The sequence below is a fragment of the Neovison vison genome, chromosome 3 (assembly GCF_020171115.1).
Source record: "Neovison vison isolate M4711 chromosome 3, ASM_NN_V1, whole genome shotgun sequence".
Lineage (NCBI taxonomy): Eukaryota > Metazoa > Chordata > Mammalia > Carnivora > Mustelidae > Neogale > Neogale vison.
In genome coordinates, this window is record NC_058093.1 from 96,000,159 (window position 1) to 96,027,338 (window position 27,180).

Below are 27,180 nucleotides of genomic sequence, written 5' to 3' on the forward strand. Positions count from 1 at the left end.
GGGGCATAGATATTTAAAATTGTTAGGTCTTCTTGTTGGACAAACCCTTTGAGTATGATATAGTGTCCTTCCTCATCTCTTATTATAGTCTTTGTCTTAAAATCTAATTGATCTGATATAAGGATTGCCACTCCTGCTTTCTTCTGATGTCCATTAGCATGGTAAATTGTTTTCCACCCCCTCACTTTAAATCTGGAGGTGTCTTCGGGCTTAAAATGAGTTTCTTATAGGCAACATATAGATGGGTTTTGTTTTTTTATCCATTCTGACATCCTGTGTCTATTGATTGGGGCATTTAGCCCATTAACATTCAGGGTAACTATTGAGAGATATGAATTTAGTGCTATTGTATTGCCTGTAAGGGGACTGTTACTGTATATTGTCTTTGTGCCTTTCTCATCTACCACTTGTAGGCTCTCTCTTTGCTTAGAGGACCCCTTTCAATATTTCCTGTAGAACTGGTTTGGTGTTTGCAAATTCTTTCAGTTTTTGTTTGTCCTGGAAGCTTTTTATATCTCCTTCTATTTTCAATGATAGCCTAGCTGGATATAGTATTCTTGGCTGCATGTTTTTCTCATTTAGTACTCTGAATATATCATGCCAGCTCTTTCTGGCCTGCCAGGTCTCTGTGGATAAGTCTGCTGCTAATCTAATATTTTTGCCATTGTATGTTACAGACTTCTTTTCCCGGGCTGCTTTCAGGATTTTCTCTTTGTAACTAAGACTTGTAAATTTTACTATTAGGTGACGGGGTGTGGACCTCTTCTTATTGATTTTGAGGGGTGTTCTCTGCACCTCCTGAATTTTGATGCTTGTTCCCTTTGCCATATTAGGGAAATTCTCTCCAATAATTCTCTCCAGTATACGTTCTCCTCCCCTCTCTCTTTCTTCTTCTTCTGGAATCCCAATTATTCTAATGTTTCGTCTGATGGTGTCACTTATATCTCGAATTCTCCCCTCGTGGTCCAGTAGCTGTTTGTCCCTCTTTTGCTCAGCTTCATTATTCTCTTTCTTTTGATCTTCTATATTGCTAATTCTTTCTTCTGCCTCATTTATCCTAGCAGTGAGAGCCTCCATTTTTGATTGAACCTCATTAATAGCTTTTTTTATTTCAACTTGATTAGATTTTGGTTCTTTTATTTCTCCAGAAAGGGCTTTTATATCTCCCGAGAGGGTTTCTCTAATATCTTCCATGCCTTTTTCGAGCCTGGCTAGAACCTTGAGAATTGTCATTCTGAACTCTAGATCTGACATATTACCAATGTCTGTATTGATTAGGTCCCTAGCCTTCGGTACTGCCTCTTGTTCTTTTTTTTGTGGTGAATTTTTTCACCTTGTCATTTTATCCAGATAAGAGTATATGAAGGAGCCAAGTAAAATACTAAAAGGGTGGCAACAACCCCAGGAAAATATGCTTTAGCCAAATCAGAAGAGATCCCAAATCGTGAGGGGGGAGAAAGGGGATAAAAAGAGGTTCAGAAAGAAAAAAGAAAAAGAAAAAGAAAAAATTAAGAAAAGAAAATGAATAAAGAAAAAGTATAAAAAAGAAAAAATATATATATATTAGATAAACTAGTTAAAAAACGTTAAAAAAGAAAAGGGTAAAAGTTAAAAAAATTTTAGAAGAGAAAAAAAATTGAAAAAGAAAACAAAATTAAATTAAGTGCAAGACTAAAGAATCATGGGGAGGCAGCCATGAGTTCCGTGCTTTGCTTTCTCCTCCTCTGGAATTCTCCTTGGTATTGAAACCGCACTCCTTGTTAGGTGAACTTGGTCTTGGCTGGATTTCTTGTTGATCTTCTGGAGGAGGGGCCTGTTGTAGTGATTCTCAAGTGTCTTTGCCCCAGGCGGAATTGCACCGCCCTTACCAGGGGCCGGGCTGAGTAATCCGCTTGGGTTTGCTTTCCGGAGCGTTTGTTCCCTGAATGCTTTCTGTAGAGTTCCGGAGGACGGGACAAAAAATGGTGGCCTCCTAGTCTCCGGCCCGGAGGAGCCGAGAGCCCGGGGCCCCACTCCTCAGTGCGCCCTCGGAGAACAGTGCCCAGTAACTCCTGTCTGCCTGACCTCCGGCCGCCCTCCGAGCTCACCAAGCCTGCGACTGGTTCAAGGTAACCCCGAGCTGTGAGCTCACTGTCGGCTCTGTCTCTGTAGCCGGCTTCCATGTTCTAATACCTGTAAGGTATGCGACACTCAGACACACCCGATCCTTCTGTGACCCTGCGGGACCTGAGGCCATGCTGACCCCGCGTGGGCTTCGCCCCGGTTTAGCCTCAAGCGATGTCCCTCAGCAGAACAGACTTTTAAAAGTCCTGATTTTGGGCTCCGTTGCTCCGCTGCTTGCGGGAGCTGGCCCCTCCCCCCCGGGGTCTATCTTCCCGTCACTTTGGATTCACTTCTCCACCAGTCCTACCTTTCAGAAAGTGGTTGATTTTCTGTTTCTAGAATTGCTCTTCTTCTTCTCTTCGATCTGCCAATGGATTTGTAGGTGTTTGCAATCTTTAGATAAGCTATCTAGCTGATCTCCTGCTACCTGAAGTAGTCTCAGCCTGCTACTTCTCTGCCATCTTGACTCCTCCAATATTTCATTTTTTGATGGCTGCATAATATTCCATCATATAGGGCACCTGCGTGGTTCAGTGGGTTAAGCCGCTGCCTTTGGCTCAGGTCATGATCTCAGGGTTCTGGGATCAAGTCCCGCATCGGGCTCTCTGCTCATCAGGGATCCTGCTTCCTCCTTTCTTTCTCTGCATACTTGTGATCTCTCTCTGTCAAATAAATAAATAAAATCTTTTAAAAAATATATTCCATCTCATATATATTCATATATATATATACATATATGTATATATATATATATCATATGTTCTTTATGTATTCATCTATTGAGGGGCATCTAAGTTCTTTCCATACTTTGGCTATTGTGGAAATTGCTGCTATAAACATTCGGGTGCATGCGCCCCTTTGGAAGTGATGTGATTTTTAAAAAAGTATTTTTATTAACATATAATGCATTCTTTACCCCAGGGGTATAGGTCTGTGAATCATCAGGCTTACACATTTCACAGCACTCACCATATCACATACCTTCCCCAATGTCCATAACCCAACCACCCTCTCCCTACCACCCCCCCCAGCAACCCTCAGTTTGTTTTGTGAGATTAAGAGTCTCTGATGGTTTGTCTCCCTCCTGATCGCATTTTTTTTTTCATTTTTTCCTTCCCTATCCCCAAACTCCCCACCCTGCCTCTCAAATTCCTCATATCATATGAGAGATCATATGATAATTGTCTTTCTCTGACTGACTTATTTCACTCAACATAATACCCTCTAGTTCCAAGTGATGTGATTTTTTTAATAAATATTTATATACCATTAATAAGGTTTAACTTTTAATATTTAGGCAGGTGCTGTAAAGGACTATATTAAGATGATGCTTCAGAATGATTCACTGAAGTTTCTGGTTTTTGCTCATCATTTAAGCATGCTCCAAGCTTGCACAGAAGCAGTCATAGAAAACAAGGTATGTTATCATTTTTCTATAAAATACTTTTTAGGATGCAGGTTTTTAATATACTAAACATTAATTGTAGTCTTGTAATTTGAGGGTTCTTTTGGCCTTCTTTAAATGATGATATTTTCATTATGATTAGATTGTTTTCTTGCTAATTATACTAATATCATATTATTATTATGTTGATGTTAAACTATTAAACTTTTTCTTTTATTCCAGGATTATAATTTTCACTGAACTAATTATCTGGATTGATTAAAAATATGCTGACTTGATAGGATACATTGTGAATTCTGTTATTCTTACCAGATATACCATTTGAGACTGGTGTAGAGAGTTAAAAATTAAAATTTTTAATTTACCTGCAAGTCAGCCTTAAAATATAGGTGATGTCAAGGGGAAACAGAATGAATTTAGCCAATTTTAGTCCATCTGCAGTCACACCTTTTAAATTTCCAGGGAACATACTCTGTAGAGTATGATGTAGAGTAAGATTTAGTACAGGTGAGTTTGAAACAGATGGGCCAAGTACCCTCTCCAGTAAGCTCCCCAAACCTGCTGGCCTTGCTGCATTTTCTTAGGTTCACCTAATTCCCCAGCAGTCTTTTTTTTTTTTTTTTTTTTTTTAAAGTTTTTTTTTTTTTTTTAAAGATTTTATTTATTTGAGAGAGAGAGAGAGACAGTGAGAGAGAGCATGAGCGAGGAGAAGGTCAGAGAGCGAAGCAGACTCCCCATGGAGCTGGGAGCCTGATGTGGGACTCGATCCCGGGACTCCAGGATCACGCCCTGAGCCGGAGGCAGTCGTCCAACCAACTGCGCCACCCAGGCGTCCCCCCAGCAGTCTTTTCTATCAATGACAGCATCTGCCATGTTTTCTTTCAGAGTTTAAATCTGGTATTTCTCTTTATATGCTGAGGGCTTTTAGAGATGCTCAGAAACAGCCAGAAGAAATTTCCTGACAAATCGTGTGAGCTTAATATACCTGTCGCAGCAGAACCATGTGCCTATGTAGGTAGAGTTTTTAAGTGAAGAATTAAGCCATGTTTTTGTTTTTTTTTTTTTAAAGACTTTATTTATTTATTGACAGACAGAGATCACAAGTAGTCAGAGAGGCAGGCAGAGAGAGAGGGTGGGGAAGCAGGCTCCCTGCTGAGCAGAGAGCCCAATGTGGGGCCCGATCCCAGGACCCCGCGATCATGACCTGAGCCGAAGTCAGAGGCTTTAACCCACTGAGCCACCCAGGCGCCCCTAAGCCATGTTTTTTTTGTTGTTGTTGTTAAGATTTTATTTATTTATTTGACAGACAGAGATCACAAGTAGGCAGAGAGGCAGGCAGAGAGGAGGAAGCAGGCTCCCCGCAGAGCAGAGAGCCCGATGTGGGGCTCGATCCCAGGACCCTGAGATCATGACCTGAGCCGAAGGCAGTGGCTTAACCCACTGAGCCACCCAGGTGCCCCCTAAGCCATGTTTTTTAAAACTTCATATACATTTTTTGAACATTTGCTAGTATGTTTATTAATATTACCAAAGAAGTAATCCTAGTGTTTCCTTCATAGGAGGATTGATGACAATATAATAAAATGCTATCTGTGAAAAGGTGCTCTCACACTGTTTATAATATCATATCTTTAAAATGCCTTTTGAGGGAAGAGTTAATTAGCCTTTGAAATATTTTTTTTAGTGATTAGGCAATAAAATTAAATTCATAATATTTTCTATTCTGATTCCATTAAGCTTAAAACTAAAATTACTGGCATCTATTCTAAGTATAGCAGTCTATTCTCCCCACTTCTCCTTTACTGATATGTTTAGAATCCCATTTAGTATCACTATCCATTAAAAACAATAGGTAGTCATCGGTTGGAGGTGAATCTCGCCCAAAGTCTCCCTAGCCTGACTATGTGTGTTTTCTTTAGAAAGACTGTTGGAAGATTTTATAATCTCCCTTATGGGATTTTAATGGATCACTGGTCAATGTGTATCTGTTTGTGAAGACATAGAAAGTTAATATGGGGCATTCTATTTAATGATTAACCATTTCCTTATGAAAGTATTTGTATGTCTCAACTATATAAGGTTATGTTTTCCATAGAAGTGCATATGTAAATGAGACTATTTGAAATTCACGACTTTATACTGAATTTTAGAAAGTTGAGTAGTGAGTGCTTTTTAGCTACTTTAACACACACTCATTTCTCCCTTTTCCTAACCCAGATCATTCCTAGAAGACACCACTGTTGAGTTTAGCACTTACTGTTTCCCTACCTTTTAAAAATGTGTGTGACTGTCTTGGTTCCCAAATTCAATGGAGGTGACCGTTTCACATATTTCTGTTAAGCTTAGGAATGCAAAAAAAAAAAAAAATGAGTTCAAATGGTATACTAAAAAATATATTTTCCCAGTTAATATTAGGATATTTCAGAAGTAAATGCACTGTTCTTCATGAATCCATAATAATATGGGTAAAAACCTCTTTCTCTCTTTTCACCTGTCTGGCTTTATTTTTACTTTGGAATCAGTGAACCTGTAACTTTCAAGTTAATTTGATCCATCATTTAAAGTTTGCATATGAATTCACACAGAATTTTACTAAAGGCATTAGCTTAATTCAGTGATGATTTATGGAGCTCCTGTTATATACAAGGCGTTGCACTTGTATATGGTGTGAGGATGAATTAGACATGGAGCCTACTGTCAAGTAGGTGAAAAGATTTAAAAATACGGAATTGTTATAAGAAGCTATTAAGAAACTTGATTAAAATTCTTCTTATTTAACATTTACTAAAATTTCATCTTACCCCATTTCTATTTTATTATTGGAGCATAAAAATACGGTATAAAACATATTAAATGAGATGGGTGCATAGGGTTTTGTGCTAATTTTGCCATTTCCTTTGTTGATACTAGGCTCGGTACATTAGGATAGATGGAAGCGTTCCATCATCAGAAAGAATACATCTAGTTAATCAGTTTCAAAAGGATCCTGATACTCGTGTGGCTATCCTAAGCATTCAGGCTGCTGGCCAGGTAAGAAATTCCAGGAGGAGATTATGATAAGTAGAATAAGTCAAGCAGAGAAAAGTCAATTATCATATGGTTTCACTTATTTGTGGAACACAAAGAATAGCATGAGGACATTAGGAGAAGGAAGGGAAGAATGAAGGGGGAGTGCACTGGAGGAGGAGATGAACCATGAGAGACTATGGATGCCAAGAAATAAACTGAGGGTTTTAGAGGGGAGAGGGTTTACCCCAGTGATGGGTATTAAGGAGGGCATGTATTGCATGGAGTACTGGGTGTTATACGCAAACAATGAATCATGGAACACAACATTAAAAACTAATGATGTACTGTATGGTGACTAACAAAATATAATAAAAAAAAAAAGAGGTCAGTGTCATGAAAAAAAAAAAATGTCCATGATATTATTGAATCCCTAAACCAGTTGCAGAATTGTACATACACTGTGACCTCATTCCTATGTTTTAAAATTTGAAAGAACATAGATGTATATATTTGTTAAAATTCACAAGATGCTAAATTTAAAATTGGTGCTTTCTATTTTATGGAAATTATACCTCAATAAAGTTTATCAAAAGAAAAAAAAAGAAATTCCAGGCATAAATTTGATAATGTCATTAAGATAATAAAAAGGTCATTAGCCATAATTATAACTTTATATCAAGACAAAAGTATAATAAATATTCTGCTTTGGAGAGATAGAAAGTATAATAGAAGGAGACCTCAACACCTCTGACTCAAATCTTCTTAAATTTTCAAGGAAAGAATTTCCTAGATGAGTGTAGTTAATTTAATCCTAATACTTTTCCATTACCTTTTTTCTTTTTTCCTAACTTTGAATTTGCATAGAATTTTTCTTTCTTTTTCAACATTTCCTTGGCAATTTGGCATCTTTTCTGGTTCCATACAAATTTTAGGATTGTTTGTTCCAGCACTATGAAAAGTGCCATTGATATTTTAATCGGGATGGTGTTGAAAGTATAGATTGCTCTGGACAGCTTTCATTTCTTATAGCACTTATCTTACTTGATTGGTTTCACCAGAGCCTGTGAGGCAAGGTGACCTGAGAGAAAAGAACTCTTCTGTCTGAGGACTTTTTATGGAGCACCTCTGGTTTGACCCTTAGGATTGGGTTTGGGTGCAAGTAAATGAAAACCCAAATTAAGAATGACTCAAATACACAAAGTTTAATTCTCTCATGCAGACAGTCCAAGGTTAGCATGGTAGTTCCACAAAGTCCTTAAGGCTTAAGCCTCTCCAGCTTTCTGCTTTACCACTCCTAGCAGATACCTCTTATTTAAGAGAGCTACTCTAGTTCCTCCATCATATCTGTGATCCAGGGCACTGACTGGAGAAAGGCATGCATCATTGCTTCATTTCATTCACCTGCAGTTAGCACCTTGGTTATAGCTAACTTCAAGGGAAGCTGGGAAAAGTAGCCTTTATTTCGTCTAAAATCACATTGAAAATCAGGTGTTACGTTACAAAGAAATAAGAACCAAATAGCTATTATGGAAGATAGTGACAGTCTCTGTCACACTATGTAAGGGGGATCCTTCTGGACTTTTTTCCTGCTAACATTCTACAATATTTTGATGTAAATTCCCAAGCCAGGATATTTAACATAGGGAAAAGTGATTGAACATATTTTCTGTGCATCCAGCCTGATATATAGTAGATCTGTCAACTCTGGAATCTAAACCAGGGCCAAAGATCTGCTTTTAGCCAGGTAACTGTTGTCTATAAAATTGTATATAGAGAGAAGCTCCATAAGGATTTGGAAGTTCTAGAACTCACCAGGAGTTCTTACCAAAAGGAGGGTTGTCTCAACATTACACTCATGTTGGATTAAATCTCTATGAGTCTAAGTTTTATATCTGTTAGAATATTCCAGCCAAAGAGAATGTCATCAAAAAGAGCTTAAAATTAGAAATGGAGTACTCGGGGCACCTGGGTGGCTCAGTGGGTTAGGCCTCTGCCTTTGGCTCGGGTCATGATCTCAGGGTTCTGGGATCAAGCCCCACGTCGGGCTCTCTGCTCAGCAGGGAGCCTGCTTCCTCCTCTCTCTGCCTGCCTCTCTGACGGCCTCTCTGCCTACTTGTGATCTCTATCTGTCAAATAAATAACTTCTGTTAAACTTTAAAAAAAAAAAAAAAGGAAATGGAGTACTCATAGCATGGGAGAAGAAAAGTAGAAGGAAGCCAGGCAGGAGGATTTGGGGGTGGCTTGATAAAAGACCTTCTGAAATTAAGATTGTTTAGGACACCCATATTTTATTCAAGGCTGTATTCCTGAGAACCTGGTATAATTCAAAACTCATACACTTGAACACTAGTATGTTCATAGGAATAAAGGAAACTAGAAAGGGCTTTGTTCTTGGGGCCTGTGAATCTTCCATTGTAGTTTAGTGGTGTGTTAGAGGAGTTTGGGTCTTGCCAGCTTATTTCCCCTTTATTCTTGTATGGTTATATGATACCTCTAACACACTTAAAGGTGTTCTTCCTTCTTTAAATACTATTTGTTATTTTCTAGCATCATCTCTAATGTTTTGTGGTGTTTCCTGTCCTAAATATCAGCACAGTTTAGCTTGATGGTTGTTGGCTTTCCATGTTTTTATCACTTCTAACTTCTGTTCCAAAGTGATGGGTCTTTAGTGAATTTTTCAGCTTGAGAACTCATGCCACCATTTCATGAATGCTAATAATAATGTTGTTATATGATATAAAAATATTTTAAGTTAAAGCTATGTAAAAATAACAGCACAGCAGTCACAAAAGTCATTCTCTGATGGAAGTTCCAGGGCATATGAACAGCAGCATGGATTAGATGATTTCTTTCAAAGAATAGTAGGTATTTCTTTCAACCACATAAAATCACTGACTAATGTGTGACAATAGCTTAAGTATGCTTCACGTTTCACCAGCCTTTCAACTTTAAAATCATGCATTTTTTAAAATACTCTTAATTCGAGGAGATTTGCATTATTTTTCATATAATGATTATACAAGAAGACCTAGTTAATACTTAATAATGTCACACTATTTCAAACTGATGTAAAATGCAATTGCACAAAAAATCCAATTGTGTTATATATATTGAGATAGAAGCTTGTAAACTTAAGGGTGTTTGAGATGTAACATGAGAAATTTCATAGGAAGAGAACAGTGTGACTGAAGACATAATTTTCCTGCTTTATAGAACAACACTATGAATTAAATGAATAGAGGAAGTCATTGCTCTCTGCCTAGTTGCTATGGATACCATGTGTTAGAAATTATATTCTCATTTATAATGTATTTTATTAGATTTTCCAGTGGTAATGTGAATCCAGTCCTCATCAGAGGATAAAGTGATTTTGTTTATATATATATCCATCAAACTAACTTTTGAAATATTGAAATACCTTTTAAATGTGTTTTTTGTAGTTCACCTGGACATTTGCAGTAAGCAGTCTTCATTTGCCTTTCATGAATTAAATTTTCTTAATTTGGCTTAAAACGAAAGACTGATTTATTTTTAAGTCCTTTAGCTTTCTCTTGTTCATTTAACATGTTCAGAAAGACTTTATTATATCTGGCTCTGTGTTACATTTTCAGTTTATTTGCATCTCAGTTTCTTCACTTTATTTTGCTTAGGGTTTGACATTTACTGCTGCAACTCATGTTGTATTTGCTGAGTTGTACTGGGACCCTGGACATATAAAACAAGCAGAAGACCGGGCTCACCGAATTGGACAGTGCAGTTCTGTGAATATTCACTACCTTGTTGCAAATGGGACTCTAGACACTCTTATGTGGGGAATGTTGAATCGAAAGGTAAAGCTTGAATTCAAACCAGGTTACCTTTTTTTCAAAAATTTTTTATTACTTTTTTTAAATTAACATATAATGTATTATTAACCCCAGGGGTACAGGTCTATGAATCGTCAGGCTTACACACTCCAGCACTCACCATAGCACATACCCTCCCCAATCTCCAGGTTACCATTTTATTCATTATGTGGCCCCTACGTAAGTTAAGAGACTGAGTTATAGTGTTTTCAGGCAAAGGATATTCAAGTACACTAAGATAGTGATGTTGATAGGAACCAAGGTTAGAGAAGTCTTCAGTTGGTAGTACCTTACATATCCTCTCCATTAAGGGAGAGATGTGCACTTACATGTGTTCTGTCTTCCATGGCCTTCATCTACTATTTTAGAGATCAGAAAAGGATGGGCTAGCAAGGAATAATAACAGTGTCAAACCCCAAGTCCTTTTTGTAAGCTAAAAATAAACCCTTACCAGGAAGGATTGAGTTCCTGGCTAATTTTGAGCAGAGGACAGCCTGTACCTGGACCCCAGAAAGGGTAGGAGGCATGTCACTAGTTCTGTCCACTCAACTGTCTCTTCTCCTCCCCAGCCCGGAGAGGTATTCATAGAAAAGATTTGACTAATTATTAGAGGATGTTTTTCAAGCACTGAGTATATATGTATTTAAAATGGCCAATTATGTGGGTTTAATTTCAAAGTTTATAAATATTAGAATAAAGTTTTTATGAGAAAAGCAAATAGTATAACTTCTCTGGTGAGACATTTTCCTCATTAAGTATGGGAATCATCTACTTGGCAATTTGTTTGTAATTTTGAAAAGTTTTATTACTGAAGTCCATGATAGGTTGAAACACTAAGTGTCTTTGGTGAATTGCTTGTGGTTTAATTGCAAAATCAGGTCACTGCTTAGTAAGTATCAGCTGTGAGAGAAATTTTGTAAAATTCATATGCTTCTTCACTTTACAGACACAAGTTACAGGGAGCACATTGAATGGTAGGAAGGAAAAACTTCAGGCTGAGGAAGGTGATAAGGAAAAATGGGACTTCCTGCAGTTTGCTGAAGCTTGGACTCCAAATGAAAGCTTTGAAGAGCTCAGGAATGAAATTTTGTTCACTCACGTAAGATCATATGACAAATTCTTTTCTTTTTTTAAGTTTTAATGTCCTAAAACTATAACTTTATCATATTTTTTATAGCAAATTTTGATTGTGCTGTTGAAAGGAGGTTCCATGTAAAGCTGGAAAACCTAGAGCCACAAGATGACATTGAAAGGAGGCTGCACCAGTGGCTTGTATCTTCCAACAGTTAATGCCAATGCTCACTGTTATCCTTAGAAAAGCAGGCTCAATAGAATCCAGCCTTCAGAAGAAAACGTAGGTGGCTATATGTACAATCAAGAGGACAGGGGAGAATGTATAAATTTGCCAAAAGTGGAACACAAGCAGGTCACAGACTCTGTAAAGACATTTGTATTACAATGTCCAAAGTATATAAGAATTTATACAATGTAATTAGTAAAATACAAACAAGGCAACAGAAAAATAGACCGAGAATGTGAGCATTAGAGGACACCTGAATAACCAATAAGCATGGAAAGAAACTTTGCACCAAATTAAGGCGAACTATAAAGGCACATCTTCCCTTGACAATTACTAAATAATTTGTGGTGTGGTGTTCTGAGATTATGTGGCTGTCCTGTGTCCAAAACCTTTCATCCAATGGTCTTAGCATTCACTGTGATCTTTGTCTGGGTCATTTTGAAATAGTGGTTTTTCTATTTCTATCTTTGCTTCTATATTTATTAGTTGACGTTTTTCTGTAAAGATGAACTTTATTTTTCCTCATTTAAAAAATATATCACTAGAACTTGGGATAATAGTAACAGAATTGTTACTATTACTGTGTTATAATTCTTTACTTTTATTCTTTGTTTTTCGTAATATCTGGCTTATGGAAGCACCTTTCTTTTCTTTTTTCTTTTTCCTTTTTTCCCTTTTCTTTTCTTTTTTTTTTTAAATTTTATTTCTTTTCAGCGTAACAGAATTCATTGTTTTTGCACCACACCCAGTACTCCATGCAATACGTGCCCTCCTTAATACCCATCATCTGGCTCTCCCAACCTCCCATCCCCCACCCCTTCAAAACCCTCAGGTTGTTTTTCAGAGTCCATGGTCTCTCATGGTTCACCACCCCTTCCAATTTCCCTCAACTCCCTTCTCCTCTCCATCTCCCTTCTCCTCTCCATCTTCCTATGTCCTCCATGTTATTTGTTATGCTCCACAAATAAGTGAAACCATATGAAAATTGACTTTCTCTGCTTGACTTATTTCACTCATCATAATCTCTTCATGTTGATACAAAAGTTGGGTATTCGTCCTTTCTGATGGAGGCATAATACTCCATAGTGTATATGGGCCACATCTTCCTTATCCATTCGTCTGTTGAAGGGCATCTTGGTTCTTTCCACAGTCTGGCGACCGTGGTCATTGCTGCTATAAACATTGGGGTACAGATGGCCCTTCTTTTCACTACATCTTTATCTTTGGGGTAAATACCCAGTAGTGCAATTGCAGGGTCATAGGGAAGCTCTATTTTTAATTTCTTAAGGAATCTCCACACTGTTCTCCAAAGTAGCTGCACCAACTTGCATTCCTACCAACAGTGTAAAAGGGTTCCCCTTTCTCCACATCCTCTCCAATACATGTTGCTTCCTGTCTTGCTAATTTTGGCCATTCTAACTGGTATAAGGTGGTATCTCAATGTGGCTTTAATTTGTTTTTTTTTTTTTTCCAATTTATTTATTTTCAGAAAAACAGTATTCATTATTTTTTCACCACACCCAGTGCTCCATGCAAGCTGTGCCCTCTATAATACCCACCACCTGGTACCCCAACCTCCCACCCCCCCGCCACTTCAAACCCCTCAGATTGTTTTTCAGAGTCCATAGTCTCTCATGGTTCATCTCCCCTTCCAATTTACCCAAAAGCACATACCCTCCCCAATGTCCATAACCCTACCCCCCTTCTCCCAACCCCCCTCCCCCCAGCAACCCACAGTTTGTCAATGTGGCTTTAATTTGAATCTCCCTGATGGCTAGTGATGATGAACATTTTTTCATGTGTCTGATAGCCATTTGTATGTCTTCATTGGAGAAGTGTCTATTCATTTCTTCTGCCCATTTAAAAAATTTTTTTAAATTTATTTTTTATTTATTTTCAGCATAACAGTATTCATTGTTTTTGTACCACACCCAGTGTTCCATGCAATACGTGCCCTCTCTAATACCCACTCCCTGCTTCCCCCAACCTCCCACCCCCCACCACCACTTAAAACCCCTCAGATTGTTTTTTCAGAGTCATAGTCTCTCATGATTCACCTCCCCTTCCAATTTCCCCCAACCCCCTTCTCCTAACTCCCCATGTCCACCATGCTCTTTGTTATGCTCCACAAATAAGTGAAACCATATGATAATTGACTCTCTCTGCTTGACTTATTTCACTCAGCATAATCTCCTCCAGTCCCGTCCATGTTGCTACAAAAGTTGGGTATTCATCCTTTCTGATGGAGGCATAATACTCCATAGTGTATGTGGACCACATCTTTCTTATCCATTCGTCCATTGAAGCGCATCTTGGTTCTTTCCACAGTTTTTCTGCCCATTTTTTGATATGATTATCTGTTTTGTGTGTGTTGAGTTTGAGAAGTTCTTTATAGATCCTGGATATCAACCTTTTGTCTGTACTGTCATTTTCATTTTCTTTTTATGCAAGTCCCTACATTATTCTGAGTGCTTTCTAGCTTTTCAACAAACAATTTGAGATTGACCTTGTATTTTCTTCGCCCCAGTCCTGGAGCGGGACATTTCTTTAACGAGTCCTGATTCATTTAACTGGGGAATGATACTTAGCAATCAGGATTTTTTTTTTTTTAATTCCTCGGGATATCATCACTTCTGAGCTATTTTCAGTGTATAGAGCGATTTATACACATATACACATTTTTGCATGGATAGGTTAATATGTATTTGTATGTATATGTGTGCATTTTTAGTTCATATGTTCACTCTAATACTCCAGTTCAAATCCAACACCACCAGGTTCTTTTTCACCTTTGCCATATATCTATGAAGACATAAGTATTTATGTTTCCCTTATCCAATAAGCAAGAACTCTTGTTCCTGACTTCATCATTGTATTTGCTCAGAGGCTCTGTCCTTCTATACATGCAAAATACTTTTAAAATAACTACACTAAAAGCATACTTTACACCTACTAGATTGGCAACAATGAAAATACTTGACATGTCAAAAATGTCAGCAACATTTCATATGCCAAACTCTCATATACTGCTAGGTAGGCGGATAAGTTGTCATAACTCCTTTGAAGAGCAATTAGACAATATTTTATAAAGTTGGAAACGCCCTCCAACCAACTATTCCATTTCTAGTAATATATTTTTACCTGTGGGTATAAGGATACATGTACAAGGATGTTTATTGAATCTGTTTTTGGAATGCCAAAGATTAGAAACAACCAAAATACTCATCAATAGGTGAATGACTACTTAAAATTGTCTTAAGAAGGGAGCCGAGGGGGCTCGGTTGGTTAAGCATCTGCCTTCAGCTCAGGTAATGATTCTGGAGTCCTGGGATCGAGCCTCACATCAGGCTCCCTGTTCAGTGAGGAGCCTGCTTCTCCCTCTCCCTCTCCCCTCTGCTCATGCTTGTGCTCTCATTCAAATAAATAAGTAAAATCTTAAAAACTAAAAAAAATTTTTAAATATTCTTAAGATACCATTTAGAAGTTAACATGAATGAATTAGATTTATATATTTTAACACGACCAGACTTTGAAAGCATAATGTTATTTTTGAAATGCACAGTACACAAACATACACACACAAATAATATTAGGTATTTATATATATATATTTAATCAAATATATAAACCTAGATTGGAAAATCTCGTATACTTGTAATATTGATTTTATCTGGAAGGAGGAGAATGGTTCTGGGGAAGAGTAAAAAATGTAATGGCAACTTCAACAGAAATATTTTATTTTAAAAAAGTAGGAAGTAAACCTTACAATATTAGTATTTGTAAATCTTGAATGGTGGTATGTCAAAGTCCATATATAACTGAATAAGAAATTGTACATTAGAAAACCTTAGTCATTCAGAATGTCTGGGTTTTTTCCTAATCCTTTTGGTGCAATATGGTGTGAAAGTTAGGAGGAGTTTAAAATTTTTTTTTTAATTTAAGTATAGTTGACACACAGTGTTACATGTGTACAAAATACAGTTTTAGGTATACAAAACAGTGATTTGAAAAGTTTATGTATTATGCTATGTTCTCCACAAGTGTAGCTACTAGATGTCCCCAGGCATTTCTATTATAGTATCATTGACTATTCTTTATGCTGTGCCTTTTATTCTTGTGACTTATTCATTCCGTATGGGGAGTTTAGTTTTAATTTTTTAAAGAATTGATCATATATTATAGAAATAAAAGTAAAGTCTGGAAAGTTTAGTTCCATAGGAAGAAATAATGTTTTTTATGTGAAATCTTACTAAATCTTTTTCTGTATCTTATTTAGAGTTAGTACTTTTTTTTTTTTTTTTTAAGGATACTAGAATGTTTTCTGTCAAATACTACTTAAAAAAGAGAGAGGGTTGGGCGCCTGGGTGGCTCAGTGGGTTAAGCCGCTGCCTTCGGCTCAGGTCATGATCTCAGGGTCCTGGGATCGAGTCCCGCATCGGGCTCTCTGCTCAGTAGGGAGCCTGCTTCCCTCTCTCTCTGCCTGCCTCTCCATCTACTTGTGATTTCTCTCTGTCAAATAAATAAATAAAATCTTTAAAAAAAAAAAAAAAGAGAGAGAGGGTTTAGTTCTAAGACTTTTTTCTTTTGTTTAAAAACTACTTTCCTTTTGGTAGTGTTTCTGTGTTTTGGTCTATTGAAAAAATCAATATGTATTTAAAGTCCTAGATATTTTAAAAATATATAACTAAAATTATAATTTGTAGCTGTTCTCTAAAACTTCCAAACTATTGAATTATGTTTAAGGGTTCATTTTTAAGATAGTATTAAGAATTTGAACTATATCTTCCTACAAATATACATGTTTATTGTTTTTAAGTGTAGCTGAAGAAAAACATGTATCTATGTACAAAGTTTTTTTTTTTTTTAAAAAAACCACCCAATTACCTTTCTTTCATGAGTCAAGTATTTTTCTTTCACACTTTAGTATTTATTACCTTGCACAGATTTTTCAATGCATGTCATTTTTTTAACAGCAAATATTTAAAAAAATTTTTTACTGCGGTAATGTTGGTATATAACATTGTTTCAGGTATACAACATAATAGTTCAATTTTTGTATACACCACAAAATGATTTCCACAGTAAGTCTCATTACCCGCAGTCACCATACAATTAACCTCCCTTACCCTTTTCAGCCATGCCCCAACTCCCTTCGCCTCTAATAACCACTAGTGTGTTCTCTGTATCTATGAACTTGGTTTAGTTTAGTTTGATTTGGTTTTTTAGACTCCGCACATAAGTGAAATCGTATGGTATTTGTCTTTCTTTGTCCAAATTATTTCACTTAGCATAATACCCTCAAGGTCCATTCATGTTGCAAATGGCAAGAGTTCCTTTTTTATAGCTGAATAGTAGTCAGTGAATATATATAGACAATACATTTTCCTTATACATTCATTCATCAGTGACTACTTGGGTTGCTTCCATATCATGGCTATTGTAAATAATGTTGTAATGAATATAGGGGTGCATGTGTCTTCTCAAATTAGTGTTTTTGTTTCTTTGGATAAATGCCCAGAAGTGGAATAGTTGAATCATATGGTAGTTCTATTTTTAGTGTGTTTAGTACTCAACATACTCTTTTCCATAGTGGCTCCACCAATTTACATTCCCATCAGCATACACATTGTTCCCTTTTTCCACATCCTCACCAACACTTACTGTTTCTTATCTTTTTGATAATAGCCATTTAACTGGTGTGAGATGATATCTTATTGTGATTTTATTTGTATTTCCCTGATAATTAGTGATACTGAACATCTTGTTATGTGCCTCTTGGCCATCTATATGTCTTCTTCTTTTTTTTTTTTTTAATTCATTTGTATGTCTTTGGAAAAATACCTCTAAATTTTCTACCCATTTTAAAATTATATTCTTTGTTTTCTGCTATTGATTGAGTTCTTTATATATTTTTTCTATTAACCCTTATCAGATATATGATTTACAGATATATTCTCCTATTTAGTAGGTTGCCTTTTCTTTTTTTTTTTTTTAAGATTATATTTTTATTTATTTGACAAACACAAGAGAGGGAACACAAGCAGGAGGAGTGGGAGAGGGGGACACAGGCTCCTCACTGAGCAGGGACCACAAAGCAGGGCTCGATCCCAGGACCCTGGGATCATGACCTGAGTGGCAGGCAGATGCTTAATGACTGAGCCACCCAGATGCCCCTGCCTTTTCATTTTGTTGATGGTTTCCTTCACTTTGTAAAAGCTTTCACTTATTTTTGCTTTTGTTGCCTTTGCTTCACGGTCAGATCCAAAAATTTAACTCCATGACCAATGTCAAGGAGCTTACTGCTTATGTTTTCTTATACTTTTATGGTTTCAGGTCTTATATTCAAGTCTTAATCAATTTCAAGTTATTATTTATGTACAGTATAAGACAGTAATCTAGTTTCATTCTTTCATATGTGATTGTACAGTTTTCCTAATACCATTTATTGAAGATACTGTTCTCTCCCCACAGTATGGACTTAGCTTCTTTGTCATAAATTAGTTGACTGTAGATATGTGGGTTTTTATCTGTGCTCTCCATTCCATTGATCTATGTGTCTCTTTTTATGCCAATACCATGACTGTCTTGATTACTATAACTTTATACTATAGTTTGAAATTAGGGTGCCTGTTACCTCCACCCTATTACCTCCACCTTTGTTCTTCTATCTCAAGATTGCTTTAGTTATTTGAGGTCTTTTGTGGTTCCACACAAATTTTAGGATTATTTGTTCTGGTTCTGTGAAAAATGCCAGTGGGATTTGATATGGATGTATTAAACATCTAGACTGTATTTTTATGAGCACAGAATATATTCCAATTTGTTTGTGTCTTCTTCAGTTTCTTTCATCGGTATCTTATTAGTTTTCAGTGTACAAGCCTTTTCCTGTCTATGGATAAATTAATTCATAGGTATTTTATTCTTCTGATGCAATTGTAAATAGGATTTCTTTTCTTATTTTCTCTTTCTGATAGTTCATTAGTAATGGACAGAAATGTAATGTTTATGTATATTAATTTCATATTCTCCTACTTCACTGAATTCACTTATTAGTTCTAACCATTTTTTGATAGAGTCTAGGGGTTTTACATGTGTAAAATCATGTCATCTACAAATAGTGACAATTTTACTTCTTCCTTTGTGACTTAAATGACTTATTTCTTTTTTTTGTCTGATGGCTGCAGCTGGGAATTATAATTCTATGTTGACTAAAAGCGGTGAGAGTGGGCATTCTTGTCTTTTCCCTACTCTGAAGAGGAAGAGCTTTTTCAACTTTTCCACATTGAGTATGATGCTCATTGTGGGTTTGTCATATATGGCCTTTATTATACTGAGGTATTTTCCCTTTGATGAGAGATTTTATCATAAATGAATATTAGATTTTATTAATGTAGTATAATTATTAATTTGTGGATATTGAACCATTCCTGCATCCCTGGAATAATTCCCACTTGATCATCATGTATCTTCCTTTTTATTTATTATTGAATTCTTTTTGCTAATATCTTTGCTAATATTAGCCTGTTGTTTTCTTTTTCTGTGGTATACTTGTCTAGTTTTAGTATCAGGGTAATGCTGGCCACTTAAAATGAATTTAGGAGCATTTTCTTCTCTTTAGTTTTTGAAGAGTTTGACAAGTATGTTTTTAAATCTTCTTGAATGTTTGGTAGAATTCACCAGTGAAGCCATCTCTTCCTAGACTTTTGTTTGTTGGGAATTTTGTAATTTCTGATTCAGTCACTGCGTTATTAGTCATCTGTCTACTCACATTTTCTGTTTCTTCATGGCTCACTCTTAGAAGATTATGTGTTTCTAGGAATTTATCTACTTCTTATAGGTTGTACAAGTTGTTGGCCTATAATTATTCATTATAGTCTCATATGATCATTTGTATTTCTCTGGTAACAGTTGTGGCTCCTCCTCTTTCATTTTTTATTTCATTAAGCCCTCTCTTTTCTTGAGTCTAGCTTGAGGTTTGTCCTTTTTTTTTTAATGATTTTATTTATTTATTTGAGAGAGAGAGAGCATGCAAGTGGCATGAGGGGCAGAGGGAGAAGCAGGCTCCCCAGTGACCAAGGAGCCCAATGCAGGGCTCAATTTCAAGCTGAGCAGAAACCAGACCCTGACAGCTGATTTTTTTTCAAGTTTGCAAATATATTCGGTCCTATGGGATGGTACTCATAACCCCTGAGTACTCATAACCCCAGGTGTGTCCTGGTGGCATTTGCACACTAGGGCTCCAGACAAGTAGATAAGCTCCTTGCTGGGGGTTACGAGCAAGTAGTAGTGAGGCCAGGGAAGAGTAGAGCTGGTGTCTCTCAGCCTACATTCCCATTCCCAGAGAATTCCTCTGTTGCCTGTAGTTGTGTGGTAAATCTGTAGTCTGTCCCTCAGGCTGACCCTCTAGGGCATGTAACAAAGCCTTTTTCATAGGAAGACTGGGCTTGGCTTCAGTGTGCTTTTTGAGCTATGCCCTGGTGTTAATCATCTGCCAAGAACTTTCTCTCTGATTGTTTTAGTCTCTTGGGGCCCAGCAATACAGGCCACCCTGGCCACCAAAGCCAGCTGTCATAGGGGTTTACCCTATGTTGATTATACCTGCCTGCCAGCTTCAGCAGAGCTGTGGGAATCTTGTTAGCCATAGCGGGCAACAGGAGAGCACATCGGCTGGACTAGCCCACTGGTTACAGTAGCAGAGCAGGAATATTCAGGGTCAGGGCAAGCCCACTGGCTTCAGGAAACTGCAGGGGACCCCAGGGCCAGGGCAGGCCTGCCAGCCTCTGCATGACCATGAGAGAACATTGGGGCAGGGCAAGCTCACTGGTGCTAACAAGGGTGGGGGAGTACCAAAGAGGTGCCTGCCAGCATGGCAAGGTGGAGAGAGCACTCAAAAATGACACTCACCAGTACCTCCTTCCCCAGCAGATGCTTGTCAACAGCAGATGCTTAAAGAATAGCTAATGAATCTCCTTTGCATAATCTTGGCACACTTTGCAAACTTCTGCTTTTGCCTTGGGTCCCAAGATGAGTGAATCTGAAGACTTTTAATCATCTATTGCCTTTTGGGTCTCCTAGATGTAAGCCCGTTGATTTTTAGAGCAAAACTTTTTGAGGTTTATCTTTACAGTGTAAATCCCAAGGGTTGGGGTGTCTGATATGGGACACAAGCTTTGCTCCCCTGGGAGAAGCACTAACCTGCTGATATCCCTCCCTCTGGCCAAGGTAGGGTTTTTGGCAAAACCATGTCTCTGCCTCTCCTACCCATCTCAATGTAGCCTTCATATCCTTTGTTGTAGATAACCTCTTAGTTTTCTAGTCTTTTTGAGAGGAAATGAATCTATACATAGCTACATATTTGTATACTTGGGAAGAGGTAAGTTCGGGATCCTTCTACTCTACCATCTTGAACCACTCTGGCCTCACTACATGTCTCTATGCATGCATGGTTTTCTGCAAATTGGAGTTCTGTAATGTAGAGACCATTTGTTTTGATTCGGTTTTGCTTTGTTTATATTTGGTTGGATCCCGGCCAGGATGTAAAATGTGTTTTAAATGAGTTTAGGTGTGCATGCTACTTAACACTTTGTCTTTATACCCTCCAGCTTCATGCATTTTAAGAAATACTCCATTTGTTGAAAGGTCCTAAGATATTTAGTCTGATGAACATATTTTTCTTATGAATTTTGCCAAAATTTTAGCATTTCCTATGGGACTATTTCTATTTATACTTTCTTTCTATAATTTCTTTTTGATCCTTTTTTAAAGCTTCTTTTTAAAAATAAAATTTCTTACATTTAACATTTTTTTGAATATTTCCAATTTTCTCAATTAATCTTTGCCAGATTTGCCCATTGTCATCAAAAGCTTATTTATCTGAAAAGTTTATAACAGTTCTAATTGGATGGTTTTTAACAGTTTGTGAATATTTCTGGAGTGTTAGCATTTTTAGAGATGTTCATTTTCTACCTCTCCCAGTGCCCTGCGGCTGTAGCTGGAGGTTTGAGCTGCATATGGAAAAGGGACCTTCCATTGCAGGGAGAAACAAAAGTTGTATGTTAGCACGTAACTCAGCCTGGCCCATCAGCCCTGGTGAATGGGAGACTGAGAGTCTCAAAGAGAAGGAGACCAAGGAGCAGAGAATGAGTTTGAAGGTCAAGGAAAGGATAAACTCAGGGCCGGGAGAGAGTCAGGAGGCCCAACTCCCAAGCTCCTCAATCTTCTTAACCTGGCAAATCTATCATGTTCAAAATGTTGTGAACTCTCGAAATGAGTTTTAGAAAACCAATAAATTTGGTCATTTTGGCAAGTTGGTCTTCAGGGAATTGGGCTTCAGGTCATTTGTCTTTTAGCATATGGACTTTTGGAAAATTGATTTTCTATGAATTGAACTAGAACCTAATATTAATATGATTATGTGTTTGGGGGACAAAAAGCCCTGTGATTGTGAAGAAGAGGCGGGGAAGAATGAGAGCAATGTTCCTGGACAAAGTTTTTATCTTGGTTTTGGTATCTCTTTCCATCTCTCTCACCTGGTGTTCATTGCCTTTCAGAATGGCATTATCCATATCTCCTTCTTCTCTTAATCAGAATTCTCTTTCTGTCATATAATTCAGCTAACTATTGGGATTTTTTAAAAAATGGTAGCAGAGCTGGTACTGTACCAGTATATATGGGTGTAAGTGTCCTGGTTGTTTGCAATATTCAGGATTTTGGTAATGTTTGGTAAATAGCCACTTCTTCCGTCACTTCATTGTACTCCCTCACCTCCACAGGAACATCTGTCCATGCTTGTGATGTGGCGTAGCATGGGGGCCTCTGGACTCTGCCTCAGTGCAACACTGGTTAATGCTTCTGCTATAGCTATTGGGAAATAGTTGACTAATACCTGCGTGGAATTAATCCCCACAACTGAATGAGTAACAATTCTTTACCCATCCTAAATACATTTACATTTTTTAAAGAAATTATTAATCGAAACGTAACTCAAATTGAAGTCCAACTCCGTGAAAACATCCCATGAGGGATGAGGAAATCGATGAGGAAAGACGGCTCTGTACAGCCAAATTAACTGTCCCTTAAGTAACCAGTACTGCCCGAGAGTCTGTCACCAGCGTCACTGCCTCAAATGCAGTCCTGTTTCTCAGGATTCTTCCTTTTTTTCCTACCTCTCCTATATATGACATCTAAGTACTGTTTTGGTTTTGAGGTGTTTTGATTTTCCTACAGTGGCTTATGTTGAGTGATAAGGTTGGTCATTTATAGGTGAAAGGAGAGAAAGATATGGAGTTTATCATTCTGTATTGTCATTTCCAAGTGATTAAAGGCTGTTTCTGAATAAAATACACTGAATAGAGTAGTCTAATAGGAAGCCTTCCCACTCTCTCTGATATTCATTTATACTCCATCATCTGAGGGATATCCCTTTCTTGAGCAATACCTATGGGAATTGGGCCCTTCCCTTAAATTCTACGGAGCCTTTTCTCTCTTTCGGCCTTTAATGGATGAACAGTAGCATCATTACCCAGCCATTTGAGTCCCTAGGTCACTGGATGACATCTGAGGTCCCTTTCATCTATTATATATACACTGTAAAGTATCCAAGGAGAAACTTAGTGCATCAGTGATCCGTAATGATCAGTGAGCAAAAGAAGAAACTCTAATTTGGTATGGTAACAAGTCCAACTCCTGCCTAGGGCAGGTTTTTCTGTTTGGTTTCTCTTCTTCAAGTCTCAGTAAGCCAGAGCTGCTTCCATTTCGTTACTTCAAACAGTAGTTCTCTTTCCATTTTGGAACAGATCTCCAGATCCCAACTCAGTCTCTGATTTTGAGATCTGTTTTACGTTACCAGTTGTTTTCATTTTGTGGGCTCATAGTTCAGTATCTCACAGTTTTACTCTCCTCATTAGACTCTAACTGGTTGCCTACCTTTCTTATCCTGCCTTCGTACTTGCATCTTTGACCTGGCTCATACCACTGCTTTTCTTTAGCATAACCATCCCATCCTCAAGTCTCCTGGTCTGCTGTCCTCAAAGCCTCAAACATCCTTTACCCAAAGCAGGTTTGTATTTTTTTTTATTTGTATTTTAAACACTCACACTTGCATTAAAAATGTGTAGGATGATTGCTGGTCTGCTGCAAAAAATATTGTGTATAGTTGGGAAGGAAAGCTGTTTAGTACAACTATGAAATTTAAAAAAAATATGCCTTCAAAATTTAAAAACAAACCTTGCATTTTTTATTAAATACCAACATTGTATGAAATGTTTGTCTTGTGGGCTAAGGAGGGCAATAAGAAATTATCTCATGCAAATGAAAAATAACCTTCTTTTCCACATAGTGTCTAGTTGGTAAAAATGGTAATAACAAAAGAAAGTTGACCATAGGAGCTGTGGCATTCATAAAGTCTAAATTTTTCTTACCCAAAATCTTTTGTTTTTGAATATGTGAATATACTGCTTTCTTGACGCTAACACATCTCAAATTAGAATATTTATATATCTATATTTTAGAATTCAAACCACTCTGTAAACATTTTAAGAGGATAACCTCATTGTTACGCACAGAGACATATAAATTTCTCTGTCATGGCTTATATCACATAGTGCTATTATGAGGCTTTTGTCTTTATTTGTCTTCATCACTTCACTTCACTCAGTAATAATAATTCACTCAGTAGTAATAATCAACATGTACTGAGTGGCTATTCCATGCAACCACTGTGCTAAACCCTTAAAACACGTAATTTTATTTAACCTTCATAGCTAGCAAGAGGCAGATGCTATAACCATGCCCCACTAAAGCTCAGAAAGGTTAAATGATCTGCCTAAGTTTATGCGGCCAATAAGCTGGGGTTAAACTCAGGCCTTTTTTTCCCCTCACAGTCTGCCTTCGTGACCTTGCCAGACTAAACCAGATGCATGAGAGTTAGCACAATGAGGAACCTTACTTATTTGTGGAATGAATAGAACATTGAAACACTTCAATTTGATTTAGTTAGTGTTTATGTGATGTATATTATGTAGAGGGCATTTAAAGATCATTCATTGGGGTTTTTGGGTGGCTCAGTGGTTAAGCCTCTGCCTTTGGCTCAGGTCATGATCTCAGGGTCCTGGGATTGATCCCTGCATCAGGCTCTCTCTCTGCTCAGCGGGGAGCCTGCTTCCCCTACCTCCCCGTGCCTATTGCTCTGCCTACTTGTGATCTCTCTCTCTTTGTCAAATAAATAAAATCTTAAAAAAGAAAAATAAAGATCATTTATTATATAAACATTTATTAAGGTTATATTAAAACCACAGTTAGATTCCACTTCACACCTACTGAGATGTCTAAAAGTAAAAAGATAGACAACATGTATTGGCAAAGATACAGCAAAATTGAAACACTCATACATTGCTGGTAGGCATATAAAATGGTACAGCCATTTTGAAAAATAGTCTGGCGGTTCCTTACAATGTTAAACATAGAATTACCATATGATCCTGCAGATTCAGTTTCAAGGGAATTCAAAATATATGTCCACATAAAAACTTGTGCATGAATGTCACAGTCAAACATCCATCAGTTGATGAATGGATAAACCAGATGTATATTCACACAACAAAATATTATTTAGCCATAAAAAGGAATGAAGTTCTGATACATGTTACAACATAGACGAATCCTGAAATCCTTATGCTAAGTTAAAGAAGCCAGACACAAAAGGCCACATATTGTCTGGTTCCATTTATAAGAATTAGCTAAAATGGGCAAATCCATAAAGAAATAAAGTAGAATTGTAGCTGTAAGAGGCTGGGAAGAGGGAGAGATAGGGAGTGACTGCTTAATTGGTATGGGATTTCTTTTCAAAGGTGATGAAAATGTTTTATAATTAAATAGTGGTGATGGGTGCATAATTCTGAATACACTAGAAGTCACTGAATCAGACACTTTAAAAGAGTGAATTTTATGGTACATAAACAGATTATATCCCAATAAAGCAACTAATTTTAAAAGACTATGTGCTAGGTGCAAAGATAAAGAAAACAGCTAACATTCCTTTGGAACTTACTCTTTAATTGGGAGAGACGACTATAATTAAATCATTTTAATGAGATAGAATGCATGTCAAAATAGAGATATGTAAACCAGGTTGTGGGATCACAGAACAGAATAAATAAACTACATGGGCTTATGGGAAAGTTTCCCTTTGGAAACACCGGAGCTGGATTATGAAGGATGAGTTCAGAAGGAGTGGGTCCTAGTTCAGCCAGCCCTCAGGAACACTAAAAGCATTTCTCAAAGCACAGTGAGAGCAGTTATCACTTGTTCTGAAAATGGGAGAGCATAGGGCACATAAGACGCAGTTCAAACGGGAAGAATCCCAAAACTTTGGCCCTGATCAGATGGAGAGGAGGCCACGCGTGTAATGCCAAGAAGTTGGATTTATCCTGAAAATAATGTAGTATCATCAGAGGCTTTTAAGCAGATGAATGACATGATCAGATTTCTGTTTTCAAAAGATGATCCTAGAAGCAGTGTGGGAAATGAATCGGAGGGAGAAGGGACAGAGGTCCTTGGAGGCAGTGGTATTTGGGGAAGGGATTATGTCTCCCGTCCCTCCCATCTCATTTTAAACTATGGTAAAGAGATACTCGGTCTCTACTCAGTCTAAGGTCTTTCTCCCCTTATCCCTGAGGGATGATTTTTCAGAGCCTGAGCACTTGGCTGGGCCACAGTTGAGGGCTGATGGGTTACTGAGCTCCCCAGAGGCGTATCTGTCCTGCACTTGTGTCTCCCTGGCAGGCCCTACAGTCAGCATTTGGGCTGAGAAGTAGGAAGTCCTATTATGGCCTTGGATTTTAGCTGGTTTTTGTAATACACCTTTTACCAAAATTTTACTTGTAATATTTGACATGTACAGGTCTATTAGTAAAGTCAGTTTGTTTTTATTCTTAGGGCTATTACTATATAGAAAGCTGCTTTGTCAAGGGATTCCCAGATGGAATTTGGGGCACTTAACGCCCCCCTGAGCTCCTGACAGTGGTAGTGGTAATAGGAACAGAAAAATTCCAGACATTGCAGAGGTAGTATCAACATAGTAGGGCCTGGGAGGATTCTGTCTAATAGTGCCCTGTGCAGGAGGAGGAGAGGGGAGATGCCATAACCAGAGGCATGTGAGTAGGTGACATTCCAGTCACATTCTTCCGAGTCACATTCTAGTCACATTCTAGAGCTTTCCTATACATTCCTACTGACCTTATTAGAAGAGATGGCTCTTCCCAAAGATGTTTATTTGCTTTCACTACTTTTGATGTCATCTTTATTTTTTTTTTAAGATTGTACTTATTTGTCAGAAAGAGCGAGCAATCACAGGCAGGGGGAGAGGTAGGCAGAGGGAGAAGCGAGCTTCCTGCTGGGCAGGGAGCTTGATGCAGAGCTTGATCCCAGGACCCTGGGATCATGACCTGAGACGAAGGCAGACATCTAACTGACCGAGCCACCCAGGCATCCCTGATGTCATCTTTAAAAATAAATAATAG

General features: G+C 37.6%; 1 protein-coding gene across 3 annotated transcripts in view; it reads left to right on the forward strand.

Moving 5' to 3' along the window:
* The window catches only part of ZRANB3 (zinc finger RANBP2-type containing 3), a 326,079-nt gene that overhangs the window by 265,771 nt on the left and 33,128 nt on the right, over positions 1-27,180 (forward strand). For all 3 annotated transcript variants that reach the window (XM_044242580.1, XM_044242582.1, XM_044242581.1), the window contains exons 9-12: positions 3,401-3,520; positions 6,419-6,538; positions 10,168-10,347; positions 11,309-11,461. In XM_044242580.1, the coding sequence (XP_044098515.1) occupies positions 3,401-3,520; positions 6,419-6,538; positions 10,168-10,347; positions 11,309-11,461 (573 nt within the window). The remainder of the gene's footprint in view (positions 1-3,400; positions 3,521-6,418; positions 6,539-10,167; positions 10,348-11,308; positions 11,462-27,180) is intronic.